General features: G+C 35.1%; 1 protein-coding gene across 1 annotated transcript in view; it reads left to right on the top strand.

Annotated features, from left to right (window-relative positions):
• LOC126809899 (tachykinin-like peptides receptor 99D) overlaps positions 1-9,856 on the top strand; it is a 156,689-nt gene extending 146,833 nt beyond the window's left edge. Inside the window, exon 4 of the mRNA XM_050534762.2 lies at positions 9,005-9,856. Coding sequence (XP_050390719.2) covers positions 9,005-9,226 — 222 coding nt within the window. The 3' untranslated portion in view covers positions 9,227-9,856. The remainder of the gene's footprint in view (positions 1-9,004) is intronic.
• Positions 9,857-22,343: the final 12,487 nt, after the last annotated feature.

The following is a 22,343-nucleotide window of genomic DNA, read 5'->3' as shown; positions in this document are numbered from 1 at the left end:
AGTTCAAAATTTCGTTTACTTGTCTTTACTACACTAGGATCTGGAAAAGTTATTATCATTGACGTGTTCTGAATAGTGTGAGGAATTAGCCAATGAAACGGTCGGTTACGACGAGCTTTAGGCGTGTTTTGCACGTCATAGGGTCAAAAGCCACTCGTATGACTTCTGACGCGATCTATCGTTACAACCTGTCAGATCTTCATGTAGTGTAGGCCATCGAAAGTATAAAAAAAACGAAACGAAATATAGATCTGTATTTTAATCAGATTGCGTTTTTATGAATCTTTGTGTATCCTAGAACACGAAGGAGTATATTTGATCTGATTTTAACCATGATAAAGACAGGCATTTAATAATTATTTTTGATGAGTTTTTTGTCGGAATTTTCATATTTTTCTGTCTGCATGCTGGTTGATCTACGTGCTAAATTTAGGGAGGTGGGACAATGCAGATCCGTAAATGATGTTATTCTATGGTAAAGGGGTATAAACTTTCTGAAATGATACATTAGTGAAACCTAAAATTGCTGTAGAGTCGAAGTCGGAGATTTTTAATAAGATTCGACATTATTTTTTTTAATAGCTCAGCGACTGTCGAACGACTTTACTCCTTCCAGGAATTTGTAGGCTAGGCACCTAGATCAACTAGCAAGCACACAGACAGGAAAAGTATGAAAAATCCGAGAAAAACTGATTAGATTCCAGTCTTTATAGTTGTTTCTAGGATACACATAGATTAAAAAATAAAATGCTATGGCACAACATTTCTCCATCTAAAAGTAGCAAAAAGAACGGTAAAAAGACGGCGATGTTATAAGGACCTTTTCCGTATGAACGGTGCTCGATACGTGCTGTTGTATGCGTGTGCTGTGACACGTATGAGAAATACACACATATTGGTGGCGTCACACGCAAAATAGATACGGATACGCGATACGTAACAGGAATTTACGCTTGCCAAAAGTCTCTATTGCCCTCAAAGGTGGGCTCGTGTATATTGGCCTTTAGTTGGTTCTGTAGAGATATTTCGTTATTACATGTATAGTCTATAGAAAAATGTGATCTGTATATTGCACAAATCTCAATATTTCAATAGTTGCAGCCCAATTAATAGTCCAACAGAACTATGTCTGAACCTGGAAATTGTATGCAAAGTTTTTTATGATTGATGTTAGTAGCCTAGGATGTCCTCTTCCAGAATCTAGCGGGTGAACCTGGGTCACCCTTTTAAATAATCCCCTATAACTCCCATAGTATTTAGTATAGGATGATAATTTTGATGTCTAACCTATTCATATTTTTCTTGTCTGTCTGCATGCTGGTGTATCAACGTGCTAAATTTAGGTAGGTGGCCCCATGCAAATCTGTAAATGATGTTATTCTATGGTAAAGGGTTATAAAATTTCTGTATGTTTTGGGGGTCAAGGGAGATTTATCAGCAAGTGGTAGGTATTCCCATGGGCACCAACTGTGCACCTTTGCTTGCTGATTTGTTTCTCTATTCCTACGAAGCCAATTACATACAGGCACTCGGAAAATCAAATAAACGATTAGTCAAAACATTTTAATTTCACTTATCGATATATCGATGATGTTCTATCACTGAATAATACTAATTTTAGTGACATGTAGAATTCATATATCCTGATGAGCTCGAAATTAAAAACACTACTGACAGTGACAATTACGCTTCCTACTTGGATCTGCGTCTCGATGAGTTAAATTGTACGATAAACATGATGACTTTGACTTTCCGATTGTTAACTTTCCATTTATTAGTAGTAACATTCCGATAACACCAGCCTATGGAGTGTTTGTGTCTCACCTAATTCGTTACGCGAGAGCTTGTTCATTTTATTCTGATTTTTTAATTTAAATTTAACTTCATTTAATTATTAATAAACTTTGATGTGTCTCTTTAATTATAAATCTCCAAACTAACTTTGACCTCTTGAGATTATAATTTTATAATTTCCGTTTTTGTTTTAGAATTATAATCTCAAGAGGTCAAAGTTAGTTTGGAGATTTATAATTAAAGAGACACATCAAAGTTTATTAATAATTAAATGAAGTTAAATTTTAATTAAAAAATCAGAATAAAATGAACAAGCTCTCGCGTAACGAATTAGGTGAGACACAAACACTCCATAGGCTGGTGTTATCGGAATGTTACTACTAATAAATGGAAAGTTAACAATCGGAAAGTCAAAGTCATCATGTGTATCGTACAATTTAACACTAAGTTTATGGCAATTGTCAAAATCGAGACGCATATCCAAGTAGGAAGCGTAATTGTCACTGTCAGTAGTGTTTTTAATTTCGAGCTCATCAGGATATATGAATTCTACATGTCACTAAATTTTTGATTATTCAGTGATAGAACAACATCGATATATCGATAAGTGAAATTAAAATGTCTTGACTAATCGTTTATTTGATTTCCGAGTGCCTGTATGTAATCGGCTTCGTAGGAATAGAGAAACAAATCAGCAAGCAAAGGTGCACAGTTGGTGCCCATGGGGATACCTACCACTTGCTGATAAATCTCCCCTCCAAATTCAACAAATATATTATCAGTTAAAAAATCCAACATCTAAATTATCTTGTTGGCGGTGAATTTATTTTTAGAATCACTATTGATATCTAACATTTCCCGATTTAGATGAAAAGACACTGTGAATAATGTCTTTTAACCGAGCTTTTAATTTACTATGGGGTATTTTATTTAACAAAGTAGAATAGTCAAACGTTTGTATAGATGAGTTTGAAGCAAGTGATCTAGATTGCAAACCATCAAGTAATTCTTTGGAATTTTGTAATATCCACATTTGATTAAAGCCACTACGAGAGTATATTTTGTCACAGTATTTTTGAATACCGTCTTTCACTGCGGTTAGTATAGATGTCAATACTTTTGAAAGTGGTTTTGTGGAACAACGGGATGAACCTACTATAAAACGTTGCTTGTAGGGATTTTTATGTAGTTTAGGTATCCAATATAACAAGGCCAGATCTGTATAGGTATCTCCACATGGAGTACCAAATGAAGTGAGTACAGATCTGTGATTGGATATAATTTCATCCTTATTAAGAGTAGGGCGTTTATACGTAACACTGTCGATTGATTTCCCGAAATTAAGCTCTTTGAACAGGCAGTCATAATAATATCGTTTACATATAAACACTAACTTATTGGACGCTTTGTCAGCCGGTACAATGACATTATTTTTTTTGTAAATCAACACTTTTTATGAGAAAAGTTTCTCGGCCGTGTGCTTTATCCTTTATCGTCAGATGTGGGATAGGATGGGCACTTAAAGCACGAGATAATGATATAGACATTATGTGATATCACGATGAATGCTTTGCATCCATGAAATTGAATCACAATGTTATTGTTTTAATTCATAATAAAAATTGACGTCAAACGAGGTGTTGAATTTCTCTGTTTAAAAAGCTCAATGTGTATGTATATACGCCAAAATGGCGATAGAGACCATGTGGGGGGGGGGGGAGATACATTGTCTCAGGAACCTGGCAAACCCCCTCCTGCAAAAATTCCTGGATTCGCCCCTGTTGTCATGTAAGGCGTTGATATTTTCAACAATGCTAACATTATTGAAAATAGATTTAGGCCTAGTGTCAACTAACAAACGTTGCATATAAATTCTTCGTTTAAGTAAACGACTGATAGTCTTAGTCCAATCTGAGAGAGTATCAGAGATAACATCTTCCCTCTTGGCCCATGATCTAGCGTAGTCCTCTACGGCATCCATAATAAGTTTGAAATTTTGATCCCATGAAAATGGTTGCGGTTCCCGGTATTTGGGTCCTTTAGACAAAATCTCACGTAACTTATTATTCTGGACTATGTTTAAATCACCAGTGACTACATGTCCAGCTGGTTGGTAAATGAAGGACGACGTAGAGCAAGAACAGGGTAGAGGGTTATCATATAATTCTTTTGCATTGATGTTAGATAATGCGTTTCAGTAATTAAATATTTTGGATGCAATGGGTTTAGTATACGTATAAGAAATCCTTGGAACAGTAACAGTTTTGAAGTAAGGAGGGATGTGTGCTGTGACCTGCTTATGGTGTAATATTTGGCTTAACCCGATAGCATCAATGCCTTTATTAGCAAATTTCAGTTTTAGAAATGAACTATTGGTGGTGTTAGACACATCAGGCGCAGTCGAAATGTCCAAACGACGATGGGCAATGTTAAGAACAATGGATACAACCCTTATTCAGTGGATGCAGGATCAGTACAATTTGAATCCAAACATTCAGATTTAAGTAATTTCAAAATAGTAAATGGAATCGAATATAATTTAGTACGGATATGGTGTGGCCCTAGTGGTTCTTTGATAATTTCCAAAGGGGCATCAAGTGTAATAGTGCTAAGCTTGGGTGGTCTGTAGAGACGATGTCCATGACTGCGTTTTCGACGAAGAAACTTTGGGAATAACGTCATGACATTAACATTGCTACACGCAGGACTAGACAAATTTCCAATACTAGACACATTGTCATTGCACCCGTAAGGGGTGGTAGTACCTAATGTACGTTTCCAGTATTCCTCTCGGCTTCTGCGAAAGGGAGTACTCAATGTAGGGCTGTTGGTATGGTGGTAAATTTTCTCTAATATAGACACCCTCATAGATAGTATAGAGTGGTCAGGTTGGTTAAAACGTATATAAAGAATCTGGCTACTACCCTTATTAATATTGTGACGATGACCGTTAATGCGTAAATGTAAAGGTCCTTTAGTTTCGCCAACATAAACCAGTCCGCAGAGTGTACATTCTATACCGTAGATAATATTGGAGGTTTTACAATTTAGTTTCTCAAACCCACGTGTAAAATATGTTTTCTTTGTTAATGAACTTGTAAAAAAATTATTACTATTCAAAATAGGACAAGTTTTACAATTATTAGACGTAGATTTAGACATATAACAATTATATTGATCTGGTGAAAAATGCAAAATATCAGTTAGTTTGACAGACCATGGTTGGGTTGAGATTAATGAAGTATACGAGGAATTTAAAAGATTACAGGCACCTGAACGAAGAATATCTCCCATACTCTTACTAGTATTTTGGGATATATCACCGATTACCCTCGTGCCCTTGGGGGTATCGTAGCAGTTTTTGTACCATCAAACTGCCTCCCAGCCGTATATATTGGTTATTTGTACTTAACATGTAACTATAAAGCTACTGGGTTTCAGGTAACCTCGGGGACATAAAATATCCACCAGCAGAGTAACCCACCCAGTGGTAGAAATAAAATAAAACCAAGTACGAACAATCCAAACCATTAGACAAAATTCGAAGTCCTAAAGAAAACCGTATAGGCAAAATAGTGTAATCAGCATATGGACTGTTCACCGTGTACAAAATACACGACAAACAGTGGTAACAGGTGTCCGGAAGATCTTACCCTGCCTGGCGCCACACCCGCCATAGCTGCATCCAAACTATTAGGCGAAATCTCGGTAAAATAGCGTGATTGGCCAATGGACTATCGGTATGCAAGATGCACGTGATAAACAGTGTTAACGATGTAGTAGACAGATATTATCAAGGAGATAGTATACGAGTCAATAAAATATATCTAGAATAATAGCCGAGAAAGACATGTTATATTTACCAATCAAGTCAATATGACGGCCATAAAACTTTTTAAAGGTTTTAATAAGTTTAGTTCGCAAGTATCCCTGTAGTTGAAGCTTAGATGACAAATGCCTCGATCTACTTAAAAAATCAGAATAAAATGAACAAGCTCTCGCGTAACGAATTAGCTGAGACACAAACACCCCATATCGACATGTTACTACTAATAAATGAAAAGTTAACAATAGGAAAGTCGAAGTCATCACGTTTATCGTACAATTTAACACTAAGTTTATGGCAATTGTCAAAATCGAGACGCAGATATACCTAACTTTTAATTAACTATATCCTATATAGTCTGCCGGATAAACACAGATTGATGTGTTTTACTGGAAAAGAGTCCCGTCAAAGCAAACTTGGTCTCAAATAAAAGGTGGGGTCACTAGGTACTCCAGAAAAAAATGACCCATCATGATCACTTGGGGAAAATTTTTGAGGTGGGATCAAAAGTCAAGGTCGACCAATCTAGGAAATAATCTAAATCCGGCAGACTTATATATTATTGCATCACGTGACTTTCACACACCTCAACTTTAACATAGTATGAAAACTATTGTTTATACTAACAAGACGAAAGAGTAGAATGTGACATGTCAAATTACAGATTCTTGCCACCTCGCGTGAACAATTTAAAGCAAAATTTTATTCATGACAAAATAACATTTAGCAAATGTATATTTAACGTTTATATTACGTGTCTAAAGCAAAATTTAATTACGCAAAATTATATACGGATAAAATATACTGTATAATCTATCACTTTTCTAAAAAAAATGTCCTATTCTCACCTTAACCTCGTATTAATGCCTTTGCGATTAACGAGTCATCAATTTTAGTGGGGGGGTTTTCGGGAAAAACTATACCTACATCCTTAGATTGACATATATGGGATTTTTACACAACCCAACTTTTTATTTAAAAGTTAACATACCATAATCTTGAAACTTGGACTAAGGGTTTCAAAATTACATTAGCTTTACTTACCTGAACACATGGACAAAACAATAACACAATTCTTTTAGCAATCTAGCATTTTATTCAAAAGCTAAATTACCTAATTTAGTCTTACTCGACTAAAACCATAATCTTGAAACTTGGACTAGAGCCTCAAAACTATATTATCTTTAATTAGCTAACCACATATACGAACGACACAAAAACACACATTTTAACGAATCAAAGTAGAAACATGCCCCTATCCTTAGCTCTGCCCTCTTCCCACTTTGATCCGGAGACAACATTAATTCTTTATTTTATTTCCCTTTTCCGTTTTCGTATGATTATTCCTTACTTATATAAAAAGAAATGTTTTTTAAACTACTCAGACCCACTTTAATTTCAATTGAATTACTCAAATTTACCATACTTACTACAGGTCATGTTAACCTGATAGTATACATACCTAACTAATGATATTATATTGTTTATAAATCTGCCTATCAAAATATGACTATATTTTATTCTCTATACAGTTGCATTTTAACATTTATTGTATTTTAATCAGATTTTAACCTTGCATTAACATTTTTTGATCTGTTAAACAACGCCATATTCAATTTTCCCCCAAAAAAATGGATTTAAACAATTCTGCGAATATTTCCACCAAAAATTGTTCTTCCACCAGATGTTTTTCCACCAATTTGTTTCTCCACCAGATTTCTTTGGGGTACTGGTCTACGGGTTTTCTTCTTCCATATTTCGTCTAGGGTACTCGATCTTTTACTCACGTTCACCAAATCAAATATGTATTCTTCTAGATTCCCTTGAAGGTCGATTCTAGTCACGGAAACCAAGTCAAATATGTAGCACCATGGGCCTTCTGTCAGACGTGGAGAGCAGAACTTCTCGAACCGGTCGCCACATCCTACGTACGACCCATGCATCTTTTCTTACTACATATTTTAGTAGCCTTGTGATCGTCTAGTATTTTCACCTGTTGTCTTTCTCCCCCTTCACGTTGTGTATTTTCTTACTGTTTTCTTAGTTAGTTAAGGCGTTTGTCTTACCAGGAATAACAATGCAACATAGCCGGATACATGGATACAAGCATAGTATAGATTACAATACTAAAGTCATTCTCAAACACTAGCCATCCAGACTCGCTGCTGTCTGGCGATTGCTCACACAAATGATAGTTTTGTCGCTTGGGTTTTGACGTTCAATTATCCAATCGGTCAAATTATGATGTAAATAATCAAAGAGATTGGTCAATTTAGGCTAATGACGTCGAAACCCACCCTTATATATGGTAATGGAAATTTACTGGAGAAACTTCCCATGAGATACCTGTTATGAACCTAGAATTGAATGTTTACCACATTATAACTCTTTTTTTACCTAACCATGTGTCACTCATTCGCGAACTTGATTTAAGTACAAATATGTGAATCTGAATCTACTAATTTGCCAGAGATATTAATTAATACAATATAATGCTATCATTAATTATAAGAGAAAAAACTCTAGCAATATTAATACATACCAACTATTTCCTGTTCCAACTGCTAAAGGGTCTTTTACGTGCACTATCGATAGCTATACAGGGTCAGTACTTTTTTTCTCTCGCACTAAACATCCTGACTGTCAGTTCAATTCCATTCCCTAACCCATCAACTGCAGGGGCTCAGATACTGGGTGGTCAAAACCTTTCGGGTTGTTACATCTTTAACGGGTGTTTTCTTGAAATTTAAATTAATGTATAGCTGTCTGTTAATTGCGTGGCAGGCTTTGGTAGTTAGATTAGTTTAATATTTTCCCTTTGATCTCTGATTCTGATAAGACAGTAAAATCCGGTTATATCGTTTCTGCGCTGGGATTGGTCTGATTTTAGCGTTATATCCACGTAACGTCACATCAGTACAGTATTGGGTGTTACTCGGAATAATTAAAGATTACAGATACATTATAGGAGATTAGATAAAGAGCTGACAGTTCTCACTGTGACGGTTAAAAACTAGATAATGTAAAGGGGATTTGCTGAAAATTTCAGTCAAATTGATCCCCTCTGACCCGAGAATTTAGAGATTGAATTTTAGGTCTAGACTCGATCATCATTACCAAAGTTGGTACGATAATAAACATAGTCTTGACTATCTATTTTTTGATTTGTCATTAATGAGCGTTGAACAGCAGATCGGATTCCAATCCAGTAAATATCGCAGGCTAGTGATGACATCGAGAGTTGATTATGATCTGGATAAGTTAATTAATGCCTAATTAAAAATTTAGATAACATTTCAGGCCTAAAGAATGACCTGCAATAGGCAGATTTAGCTCTTGTATAATATGTATGTTTAAATAAACATTTTATATTATCTTTTGCAGGAGAAGTTTAAACGAGAGTTTCGTATTTTATTCTCTATGTGTCCATGTAAATGTGTTCAACCAGAAAGCAAGGAGTACATTGATTATTCTGAGGATGGAAACCATACTTATAGACGCTGTAGTGTCACCAGAAATATCACTGTGCGATATAACTTCTGTCGTGACGGAAGTAGGCGCTTCTTCCGACCCCCGACCGACACAACAGAGACGTCGCAGATTTGACTAGCACGGTCAAAATTGGGACAGATAAAAGATAAGGATAAGGCTCAAAGTCAGAATCAAGGCCAATCGCGGGGACAATCGCGAAAAAGTAAACACCCACAGGATGGAGGAGATGGTAATTCGTGTATCGAGGAATCGTCATATAAACCAATGTTTCCGGTAGCTCTACTTCCGCCGGATGTGGGCCTCACTCATATCGGACGACAAGAAAAGGTGTACAGGCCTGTATATCCTTTCTTACCGAATGATGTTGGCGAAAAACTCGGACCAACTGAGGTTTGATGCCCTTCGTAAATATTAATAATGTGGGATGACGCAACTTGTAAAGAACTGGTTTGTTTCGTATTCGGAATTCGTTTGTCTTGTGACGATTGTGATGGCTTGCTTGTGGATTTGGGGCGTTTGGTAATACAATGCCTGCTGAAAATCTGAAATGGATTGTGGCGATTATTCAGTATCCCTTATTGTAGGCTATGTGCTGTCGCTAACATCCATCCCACTTATGGTCAGATGTAAGCGCTTTCAAGACAAACGTTTGTTTTATTAGATAAATGTGGGCTTTGGGTCAAATGCGGGGAAAGTCCGCTATCTTATTACGTTTCCCATTCCGACTCCACTATTGCAAGTGTACTAAATCTTTAAGCCAAAAAAAATCATTAAATTATTTTAACAATAACTTGTTGTGTGCTTGAGTGAAAATGTGTTTTTTTTTTGGGCTTTCCATTGCAAGTGTTGGATGTCATTACTTTTTTTAAATTAAATACTGATATGACAAATGTTTAAATTGTTATAATGGTACGTGCTTTAATAATTAATGACAATTAAGGTGTACGTGCTTTAATAATTCTGTGAAAATATTCGTCTTTGAATGTGAATGTCCAAATGCATCTATGGTGTGACATTAATATTTATGACTTACATAATCTGTTTAATGAATGTGGGAAAAAGACAAAAAATTCCGTCGGAATATTTTTTCTTTTGCATTATGTGAATGCAAAAATTATTCGGTGTGTTAATCGAATTTGAATGTCAAGGACTCCATCTGATTATTTATAAAGATAGTTTTGATTTAGATAAGAGTTGTTTAAGTCTTCAAGAAAACTGAAAGAAGTTAAGTCGGTTTTATTTATCGTATGTTATATTAATAACATTTGGGACTTTGTTATAGTCAATGTTTCAGTAATATTTCAATGGCGCTTTATTGTAATATATAATATGTTCCAGATTAATTGTTGAATTTGTATATCAATATAACTCGATGCTTCATGAATTGATCACACTATAATGTGCCATCGAGAGTTGATTATGGTCTAGATAGATTAATTAATGTCTAATTAATAATTTAGATAACATATGTTTAAACGTTTTAAATTTGTTCAAACTGATTGATCTTATATTCAGTACAATATTTTCGCGGGAGTTTAAATTCTGCTGGGATAACTTACATGAAACCGCATTAATTTCCTATGTTCTAAGCGCTTAACCTTAGATTTCCGTCTTTTTGATTTAAACACAAATTGACTGTGTAATTCGAGAATAACGGTCCGGGCCGAATGCAATGTTTAGTTTTGATTGGTTACGCCGATTTTGGATTTGAATTATATTGGTTGATAAAAAAAAACCGTCATGCTATTTAATTTTGTATCAGACGTTTTAATATTTCGTGTTAGTTTGTTTTTTTGTTTTTACTTTATTGACTAGTGTTGATAAATTTTATATCACAACACGCACGAATGGGATAACTGTTTTATCATCTTTTTAATGTACCATTTTCAATGATATGATTTTAAACCTGGAAGTTGTAGTTTGCATATTTAAGAGAATATGTTGGGATATGTGAGCAGAACTAATTGTTTGTAGTCACAAAATGTATATTAATTGTTTTATTATATTTCACCGCGATCGGTTCAGTTAAACATAGTGTAATGGGACTGGATGCTCAAGGGTAGATACAATGTTCTCATTAATTTACATATCAGGTGTAATGAAAAAACTAAAAGTCATAATTAGGATTGGCACAACATTTAAGCGATTGAATTTTACGGGGATAAAAATCAATCATCCGATCTTACATCATGTTAGTCAGTCGTAAACAAACATTTGTCACAACGTTAAACCCCATTTCATTTCATTTCATTTCATTACTTCCACGAGTGTAGGATTATACAAATAAGTGTTTTCGAGAAAAGGTTATTCATGGTAATATTTCTTTAGTTTAATTTGTTATGAATATTTAATTAACCGATAATGTCGCACCCCCACCCATCACGGAAGGCGAATAAGAACTAGAACATTTTTGCTTTGATAGTAGTAATTTTATGCTAATTTGTCCAATATACTCTCGTTACGCTAACTAGTTAGCACATATAATGGAGCGTTCGCTGTCAAGGCTGGACGAAAGCACACGCAGGGTAATCTCCTGATGCTAAGCTGGAATATTGATATGAGAAATGAATGTGATATTATTGTTATATTTAAATATCATTTGAAATGTACATGAATTATGATTTTTCTAACCTTTAACTCTAATATATATTGCCATGAATGTTCATACCTATATAAATCTATGATGACAATAATAATAATGATACCTGTATATATTGCATATTTATAATATGTGTGTGTGTGTATATATATATATATATATATGTCTGTATATTGTATAAAAGTCTAGCTTTCACCCGGATAATATATCCGTGTACATTTATCTAGCTTCAAACACTAAATACATAACGTCGGTACGACTGCAAAATGTCATATGTCATGGTAAATAATAATTATTATATAAACTGTTTTGAATGAAACAGGTCTGCTTGCTGTTGTCCACATTTTTGTCAACTTTTCGTAACCCTATCGCAATTTTAGATTGCTTTAAATGCAAATGCAGTCTCTCCAAATATTATTGTTTATTGGGTTATAAAGGTCAGGAAGTCATATTTAAGGCTGATATTGTTGTATTTATAATTCTGATGTAATTTACTAAAACCAAACCAGACTGTACACATATATCTGTCAAACCTTTTTGAATGAAACAGGTTTTCTTGTTGTTGTCCACGTGTTTGTATAGTTTTCCTAACGCTATCGCAATTGAAGATGGCTTAATAAATTGAATGACGTGGCTCCCCAAATATTGTATATCAGGTTATAAAGGTCGAGAAGTCATATTTAATGGCTGACATTGTTGTATTTCTAACTATGATGTAACTTACTAAGCCAAGTCAGAACGTTCTAACTCTGTATTTCTAACTCTGGTGTAACTTACTAAGCCAAGCCAGAACATTCACATATTATTATGTCAAAAGTAAAACATGTATTTTCTTTTAAATTCATGAAGACTGCTTCGGGCTGTTTTGTATGAAACGACATAATTATTTCTACTAGATAGAGATGATGGTGTGGCATGCATTGAAACCAATGTAAATTTGAATATTCTGGCATATTAAGGCATATTAACAAATTTTGAAATCCTCGGTTTCTTAGTGGTATCATTGGAAGCGTATATTTTGCTAGCTTTAAAATTTCGTATCTAAGTTATTATTTCAAAATAAGACTGCTAGAAAGAATTAACAGGGGGTGGTTTTAACAAGGTATGTTTAATTCCTCTCCTAAAGCAGCGACGATATGTGGCGATTCTTTAGATTGCCTATTGGCTTACGGTGACATAAAACTACCTAAACCACTTTTACTATAACATTACCATACGACCATGAGTAAACCAGACGCTCACGGGTGATCCACAGCGATTAATTCTTTGACAAGTAGCGATGCTGCCGAAATCACGGCTATGGGTGTGCCCGTACAATCAATTGACGGGCGATTGTTCTTGTATTGCCATCGCTGATCCGTTCCACATGGATGAAAATCAAATTTAAGGCGGGGAGCTTAAGACAGATAAAATGATATTTTAGCTTGCACTGATTGGTCAAACATAAAAATAGACATTGATGTACGATTCCAGAGCGACGACCAATTTTTTTTTTTTTTTTTTTCGAGACACTAATGGACAACTGAACGCCGCTTAAACTTTGTCATTGAAAATAAAATTGCAATACACGCCAGACTTAAGTCTCGCGACGAAATGATTTACAGTTTAGAATACCAGTGACTGTAATTATAATAGTCGTTGCGATTAATTCAAACTGAAACTGGTGTTGAATGCCACCACATTTCCCCTAATCTGATTAAAACACAGATCCTATTTCGTTTCGTTTTTTATAGTTCAAAAAAAGTTGTTATATTACCGGCGTTTTGGTTGAAGTGAGTGATTAGCCAATTGAACTATGTAGGTAAACCACTAGAAACGTCAACGCTGATTGATTAATCAATGTTTGACGCCATTGGGTCAAAAGTCGCTCGTACGACCCTGACACGACCTTCCAGTACAAATTGTCAGTTCTTCATGTAGTGTATAGGCAATCTAAAGTATAAAAGAAAACGAAACGAAATATAGATCTCTATTTTAATCAGATTGACATTTCCCATAAAATGTTCAAAGTGTATAAATAAAGTTATTTGAACATATATATTATGCTGTACATGTATTAAGATGATTTTTGTTGGTTATGATGTATTATTTTCCTGTTATTAAACAGTCTACCTTTTGTTTTTGACTTATTATTCAACACGAAATGAAATAGGGTGTAACGACCTACTTTTCTGTAACGACCGGATTGATAAATATGCTGGTTACAATTGTATGGAATACAATTACTGCTTATTACTGAACGACGTTTCGACTAGGCTTCTCTAATTATTAGGGGCCTTGGTTGGCCTAATGGTTAGTACGTGCGCGCTGTATCATAAGGTCTGTCATTTAGTTAACTGACGTGGTTTCGATTCCCCGGTTGTACGTGGCAAGGAGTAGGGTCGCCTGTCCAGCCTCGTGGCTTTTCTCCGGGTCCTCGGGTCTCCTCCCAGTGCTAAAGACCCCTACGCGCAAGCGAATTATTGAAATCAAATTAAACTATGTGTTAGTCCCGAAATGACCTAGTTTGTGTCGAGTGGACGTTAAGCCCCCCTCTCTCTCTCTCTCTCTCTCTCTCTCTCTCTCTCTCTCGGAAAGTAAGATTGTTAATGAGGATGGGCATATCCCATATGTGTGCTATGACAGAAAATTTGCCCTGATTGCGGCAATGATATGGACTATTCTTATTTCGAATACTAATAGTTCTTTTGTTTGCCCGTCAACGTGTGCAAATGGCCTCCTTGGCCAACGACACAGATAAACCACAACGGAATATCCCGAGGAACTTTCTCGTCCAACTCTGAATCAAGCGGCCTCAGTCATTATTTGTCAGAAAGTTGGCTTAAATGAGAAGTCCCAAATTTTCACGAAATTAAATTCAAACTAAAGTGTCGAATTCTGCTGATTTGATGTATCGTCACGTAAGAATGTCCATCATGGAAAGCGGTAACAGATTTTCATGAAGTGGTAGGCATACTATAGCAGACACGTACATGTTATAATAGCGATCAATAATATCGTGATGGCGACCATCAAAATTTTGAAATGCAGACTTTGGTCATTATAAAACGAGCATGCAGTCGGAGTACATGTATAGTGATATGCGCCGTATTTTTGATTGGGGTTAAATAGATGATAACATCGTAGAAATGTGGAATATCGGGAAGAACCTGCAAAAGAGCAGGGGCCGGTTGTTCAAAGTTCCGTTAACTTTTAACAATTCGTTAACATGGAGTTAGTGGATCATAATCTTTAACGGAGAGAAAGTCTGTTGTTGGAAGCTCCGTTAACTTTAACATGTCGTTAACTTGACGTTCGGAGGTTTTGGGCTTCTTTATCTGTTTAACGATGGCATTAGTCGGCTGTCAGTCGAAGTATACCCTTTGCAAAAAGTAACAGAAAGTAATAGTAATTTTCTACAGAACATTCTCGAGGGTTGGGCTTTGGGGGTTATCCCATTTTCTATAGGATGAAATTCTATAGTATTTTACAGAATTTTCGGGGCTGTAGGAAATAATGACCTCAAATATTCTACAGTTTCTGTAATGCAAATCCTATAATTTTTCCTGCGGATTTATGCTAAAAATTCTCTAGATTTTTATAGTGTTTTGTATAGGAAATTCTAGAGTTGAACGGATCGTTAAAATAAATGAGTTTTGAGCAATCGATCCCAGAACACCAACAGAAAAGGGGCCATCACTCCGATATAGCATAAAAATAGGATTTATATGCGAATATTTAAATGGTTTTTCTTAGATACATGTCGCCTGTTGCTAACATCTGCGAACATTCTTTACAATGCCGCTGATAGGTATCACAATAGAAAAGGAATGTATTTGGGTGGATTTTAGTGAGACATTTGTCGCTCAAACTTTGAATTTCATCACTGCAAGCTGTTCACTGTTAAAAATAAATGTAAAATTATAGTGAAAAATATGTAATTTCTTTAACATAATGCTGTAAAAATACCACTGCATATTTTTGTACAATACATTTACTGTATTAGTGAGGTAACATGAGATTACTATAAGAAATTTGTAAATTAACAATAAAAGTGTAGTTTTACAAGTTAGAACTGTATTTTTATTACATGTATTCTTTTTTGATACAATTTTGTCGGTTAAAAGTACATGTATGTTTTACTTTAACTGTTTTTATGGGTAATTCTACTATTCAAACATGTTTAACTACGGGATTTGTGTACAATTGTAGGAAGCGTGTAATTGTACATCTCTTTAGAACTTTAACATTGATAGACCTTTTAAGGCTTCATTACTCTTCGTCTATACTATAGTCCACTTATCGGGGGGTCACGGTGGCTAAGTGGGTAAGACGCTGGCTTGCTATCCTTGAGGTCGAATGTTCGATCCCTGCATTAGCCGAGAAAGTTCATCCAGACTTTCCGGCGTGGTTCCCCCTTGTCAGTGATGCAGGACGGAGGGCCGGACAAGGATAGCTGTCTACTCGCTCGGATGGGACGAAACACTGAGGTCCCGTGTACAGGTAGGTGTGCACGTAAAAGATCCCTATTAAACTGTTAAAATTATATGTATATTTACAGTTATAAGTATACTTAAAATACAGTGTCCGATTTGTAATATCACATAGTTTGTTAATTTAAATTCAAAACGGTGTAAATGCATATGAATACACATCTTCAATAGAGGGCTTGATCTCGCTTTATCTTATCAAGGCCTTCACGTAATACCCTACATATTTCAGCACCATAGGCGTAAGAGCTGGGGGGGGGGCTTGGCGGGGTGGGGGGATGGGAAAATTTGGGCACACAATTGCAATTTGTAAAAGTTATATAAAAAAATATTGTGTTCTTGAATGTGTCCAATTTAATAGCAAATTTAAATTCAGAGTGTCTATAGTTAGACAATTAAATAGAAATCTTAAGACTCGAACCCTCTATTGTTTGGAGTACAGTAAGCCACGAGTTACAGTCACATAAACAACTGTTTTTAGTTGTGTATATTACAAGTAAATAAAATGTAGTTCTCTTTTATTGATGATTTAGAAATTAAGAACTTATTCATCGCAAAAGAGATATTGTAGAATCTGTCATGTGCCTTCAAATAAAAATTGAACTTTTTTTATTTGGTAAAAACTCCTCCAAATCACTTAAAATGCATATTTATTAATACGCGATTTTGTATTAAAAAAAACCACAGACACCCTTAGCAGCATTCAGATCTTAAATATAGTCGGTACTCGGTCCGTTAGTTTAGTAAAAGATTCTGTACACTTAGTTTCCATCCTACAGGCCTGGTACATGAACCTATATTTGTATTTTGTATTTATAATATTAAATTGGAGTTGCCATTACCCGTCATTCAGTAAGCATCCACCATATTGTCTATTTTTTAACCATTGACTCTGTGGGAAGGACTGAAGCTCTTGGAACCATTTCCGTTTAGTTTAGTCTTTGTGCAGTAAAGGCGGCTTTCCTCTAAGAAGAACATTTAATTTCACTTGCCGTAAAGCTATTGATGCAGTTAGTTGGAAGCCGTATAGTAACATTACATCTGTATTTTAGTGATTGTTTTATTAGATCATTTGTCTGTAAATAATATGAAGACCATATGGGAAAAACTGGTGATTTTATGCTTTTGTTCGAATACTTCCCCTGATTTTACCCCTTGGTCCCTTCTTTCTTCTCCATAAATATTGTATGGAACAATTGGACATCCGTGCCGGACTGGGCCCACCTGTCTACCTGTCCGTGACAGGTGGGCCTAAGCTCATTAAAAAAAAGTGGGCCTAAGCCTATAAAGAAAAAAGAAAAAAAGAAAGAAAAAAAGAAAAAAAAAGAAAAAAGGAAAAAGAAAAGAGAAAGAAAGGAGAGGGGAGGGGAGGAAAGAAAAGAAAGAAGGAAGGAAGAAGAGGACAGGACACAGGAAATCAAAAATTTGCCTTCTTCTGCTTTGTTCTGAAATGCTTGGAAAATGGGTCTGCGGTTGTCAATTTTCAAAATCTTCCTGATGGAAGAACCCCCCCCCCCCCCAGACGCTCGCGCGCCTTTGGCGTGCTCGTAGCGCCCTTTCGGCGCATACCTGTGTCTGCCTTGGTCAATGACCTGACAGGTGGGCCTTCGACCCACCAGTCCGGCACTGTACATGCCACTCTCTACAGAGGGTTTTTTGAAAGGCATAAAAGAGAAAAACTGGTGATGTCCAAACCATGGTCAGTCAAATCAAATGCCCAAAATACACCATAGCAATGCTATGGGAGTGTGCACCAGCTTAATTAATGTTCTCACTAAATGCATGATTCTTCATAGAAACTTGCAATATTTAAAAACAAACTCTTCTGAACTGAAGAAATGAATGTTTAAACTGGAAATTTCCATTTACTCAAAAGTCAGAAAACGTGACATCGCCAGTTTTTCCCCTGGAGTCTTCATATGTATATTTGTAGTTTTATAAGGAAATAAAGTTATTATTATTATTATTATTATTATGTAACATACTAAGAACCTAACTACATTTTTGGGGCACCAACCACCCCACCCACCCCAGCAAATTGTAAATTAACTTTCAAATAGTGGCCACATCGGTTATTCCCTCTTTGGCCACATGTTAGATTACATCAAACGTAATGTAAAAATACAACCATATGTCAGTTTACATTATGTGAGCTGTATATTAACAGAAATGCCATTTGAAATAGTATTTTTTACAACAAATTGTAAATATTACTGTTACATCAATCAGATTAGTCTATTTTAGAGAAATAGGCGCATACTTGTGTGGGCCCTGGTCAATGACCTGACAGGTGGGCCTTCTGCAGTAATTTTTTTTAAAAATTTGATTCTGTATTATAAAAATGTTGCAAAAATAAATGTGAAGCTATAAAGAAAAGAATTTTGATGATATATGAACTTATAAAACCATAAAGGAGGCAGACCACCATTAAACTTCACCAACTCGGTCCCCACAAATTGTAGTTCGTCTATTTGTAGCAATTCTCTCTGTGTCTCCTTTCTCCCCTTTTGCATGCCCATTTTTGTTGATTTTTTGGTCTAGAATGGACGAAGAGGGTTTGAATTAACATTTTCTGCCAGGTTTTTGTAAATATTCATGATTTTGGGGCGGAAGGATAACGGAGTTATCAGGTTGGCTACGGTGATATGTACGGCAACTAGTTACATGTTTTTACATGTGTATCTCAAAATTTTGGTGGTCAACCTCATACAAATTTTAGTGCAAAGACATGACTATTTGTTCCTCTGTCTGTAGTGAAAAGCATTCAGCCCAACGAAAATTTGGGGAAAAGTTGGAGGTGGGCAAAGAGGCCAGAATTAACATTGAAGTCAATGGGGAAATAATGGTGGTCTGCCTCCAAAATACTAAAATCGATTTCTAAAAAGTGTGTCACAATCGGTTGGCAACTGTAATAATTGGGATTACTTTTGCGAAAATGCCTAAAATCGATAAGGAATATAATAGTGCGCATTTAAATTGACACCGACCTACGTCCACGTTAATACGTAACGTAGGCCTACGCATATAAAAAATACATATTTTTCTCATGTGGCGAATCAGTTGAATTCATCAATAGATCGAGTTTGCTGAATTCGTCTATCAAGCTTCCCCATCACTAATGGAAATAACACATTAGCTAAATCCAATTCAATACTCTATTTTAAGCTAAATCAAAGAGCTTTGGCTCCTTCAAACAGTTTTCGAGAGGTTCGTCGATTCTTTATAATACATAGTTTCAAGCTCGGCTCTCAATTGACAAAGATGACACAGACAAGTGTATCGATGGTACCAAAAAATCAAAAGGTCATGTACAAATTGATAATGAACGTAAAAGATCCACGGGCAGTTGGAATTCGAAAACATGTATGTGAAAACGCTCACTGTCCGAGCAAAGTCTCCCTCTCACGTTGCAAACGTAACGATGTAAACCTTCAAAGCGTGTAAGTTTCAAAAGACAATTCTATTTTATTCAAGCGTTCGCCCATACTATCGCTAGTTTATACGAAACTAAACATGGTGGTCTATAGAAAAGGTTTTAAAAGAAAAATAATATCCCTCCTAATAATACTTGCATCTGGATTTATCAAGCCTACTGGTTTTAAGTCTGTATAGCCGACGATACGCCGTGGACAATACGTCGACCTAAATCAAATAAGTTTAGCATCTGAGATTTTATTTAATAAATCTATAGAATACATCAAGGTTTGTTGTTTGATTTGCATTAAATGTCAAAAATGTCAAGAAGAATGGAGCAGTTTTTTATGATTTGCAAGGAAATATATTTTTTCAAAGATTGATCTTCTGCGATGATTTCAAGAAGATAGATTTTGCCATACATTTAAATTCTGCATGTTAAAAGTAGCAATTGACTAATGTCCGAATTGATATCTCGGTAATCTTTCAAGTCTTTTAACTGAGTTTATAAATATTTAATGTTACGACATTTGCTTAATTACAATTAACACGCGTTCCTTCTATTCCTATATCCTCCAGTATTAAAACACCTCGTTCTTTAACGTCTCAATGATGCATTATGTAAGATTTAGATAAAGAGCTTGCCGTTCTTGCTATTATAGTTCCAAAATAAATTATTCAAAATTAATATATTGAAAACTTCATTCTAATTACTTTAATCTGAGCGACGTTATCGCTGTTTTAAGTTTGTAGACATGTGGCGGTTCACTCCCATTTCGACTACACTCCATTTCGACTACGTCCCATTTTGACTACACCCCATTTCGACTACAAATTTTGGTTTATTCCCACGAAGGCGCAGTTATTGACCGTAACGGATTAAACGAGGTCGTTTTCGACGACTTCTTGGGAATCCAGCTCCTAGGGATTAAAATGGATTAAAATCGTAACAATGGTGTTATAGATTGTTATGATAAGAATTTACACTTTCATAATCCCCAATGTAACTAATTAACCAACAGTTTAGCGGGGCATTCCCTCTTAGCCGGCAGGCTTTGATGTCAAATTTTGCCGCTAATCCAGAGTTAATCCTAGAACAATGGTGTTATAAACTATAGTCCATATCTTTTTTAAGACTAAAACTGTATTGATTTTAACATATTTAACTTTTATTAAATAACATTAAATAGCTTACACATATAAAAATATATTGATTTTAACAAATTTAATATTTATTTAAATAAATGCCTTACAACATAACAATCATTTTACAGCCCCACTAAATAGGAAATATTTGTTCCATACCGATTTACACTTAAAGAGCCATTTAATAACTGTGTTTTCAAATGTTCAGTTATTGTATCAAGTTGTCGATATTTCTTAACTCGAGGCCTTTTGGTACCACCAAATAATATCTGTGAAATGGTGAATAGTGAATTGAATTCATGTTTGAAATCATAACGCCGGCATGAACTGTGTTCAAAATGTCATTGATTTGTTGGTTAATAAATTTTATTAAGAGGGATTAAGAGCTCATTAACGCTGAACACTTGTGAACAGTTCTTGAGTGACTACTTTTAAACAGACTATAGTTTTAAGATCAATCAAAGGATTAACAGTCTGCCGGCTAAGTGGGAACACACCATTTTAGCATCATTTTTGGCATAAGAAATGAAAATATAACTACACTATAACAAAGATTAATTTAATTTCGCCAAATAAGACACCCTGTCTAAATACTCGACTAAAGTCAATTCCTCTTCCTCATGTCTTCCTTTCAATTCACGGAGCTGGCTTTGGATTTGAGCATATTTATATCTCTTCCTTGATGGTTAATATTTTGTCCTAGTTGTAAAAATGTGATCATTTCAAAAACATTCGGATGGGCTTTTCAAACTAGCTTCTTGATTCTTGCGCCTTCGTGGGAATACACCCAAATTTTATTACCCTCAAAAACCTGACCCCCAACTAATCAACATTGAACTGTTCCACTGATTAAGAGATGTAATTAATCCAATGATTATTGTTAAATTAGCTTATTCATTATATATTATAGCTTGTTTTCTTTAATATCAAAACAAAAATATCAACTCAAGAGTACATTTTTGTTTTGACAAATATTTGTAATATTTGGAGATTACATTTATATAAGATGAATTGTTTCTATTATTCAAGTTGACTATCATTCAATCAAAATTTTTGTTATCTTATTAGAATTCCTTTATAACAAATATTGTGTTTATTTTCAAATTCGGGAATTTGGAAGTAGAAATATTTGTTTATATTTTTTTTATTCTTGTTTCTATTTGTTTCGATGTAATGTGTTATACGCTGTAGCCTAAATGGGATGTTTTATGGAATAATCTATTTTAGCTATAGAGAGGAGAGGGTATATAAGTAGGGATAATAAAACCACCAGACCATATAATCTGTTTGTTATAAGCTGTAGTCGAAATTGGACGTAGGCGAAATGGGAGGGTACCCGTGTGGCATAGATTGTTCATTAGTGTAGGAACGTTACTTGTTACTCGAGACTCAGTCTCGCTTCTCCATTTTCAGATTAAATCACTAAATGGCCATCGTATTTCAACCCGTTTATATCTCCGCCATCCGGTTGTACTGGCTTGTCATTGGATTAAATATCTAAAAAATAATGTATATAACATTTGAAGCCAAAATGAAAACATGCAATAGGAAGATTTAGCCCATACAGAATGCATCTTTACCATTTATTATCAAATATTATTAT

This window comes from Patella vulgata, chromosome 1, assembly GCF_932274485.2.
Source record: "Patella vulgata chromosome 1, xgPatVulg1.2, whole genome shotgun sequence".
Taxonomy (NCBI): domain Eukaryota; kingdom Metazoa; phylum Mollusca; class Gastropoda; family Patellidae; genus Patella; species Patella vulgata.
This window is presented reverse-complemented; position numbering and strand designations above follow the sequence as displayed.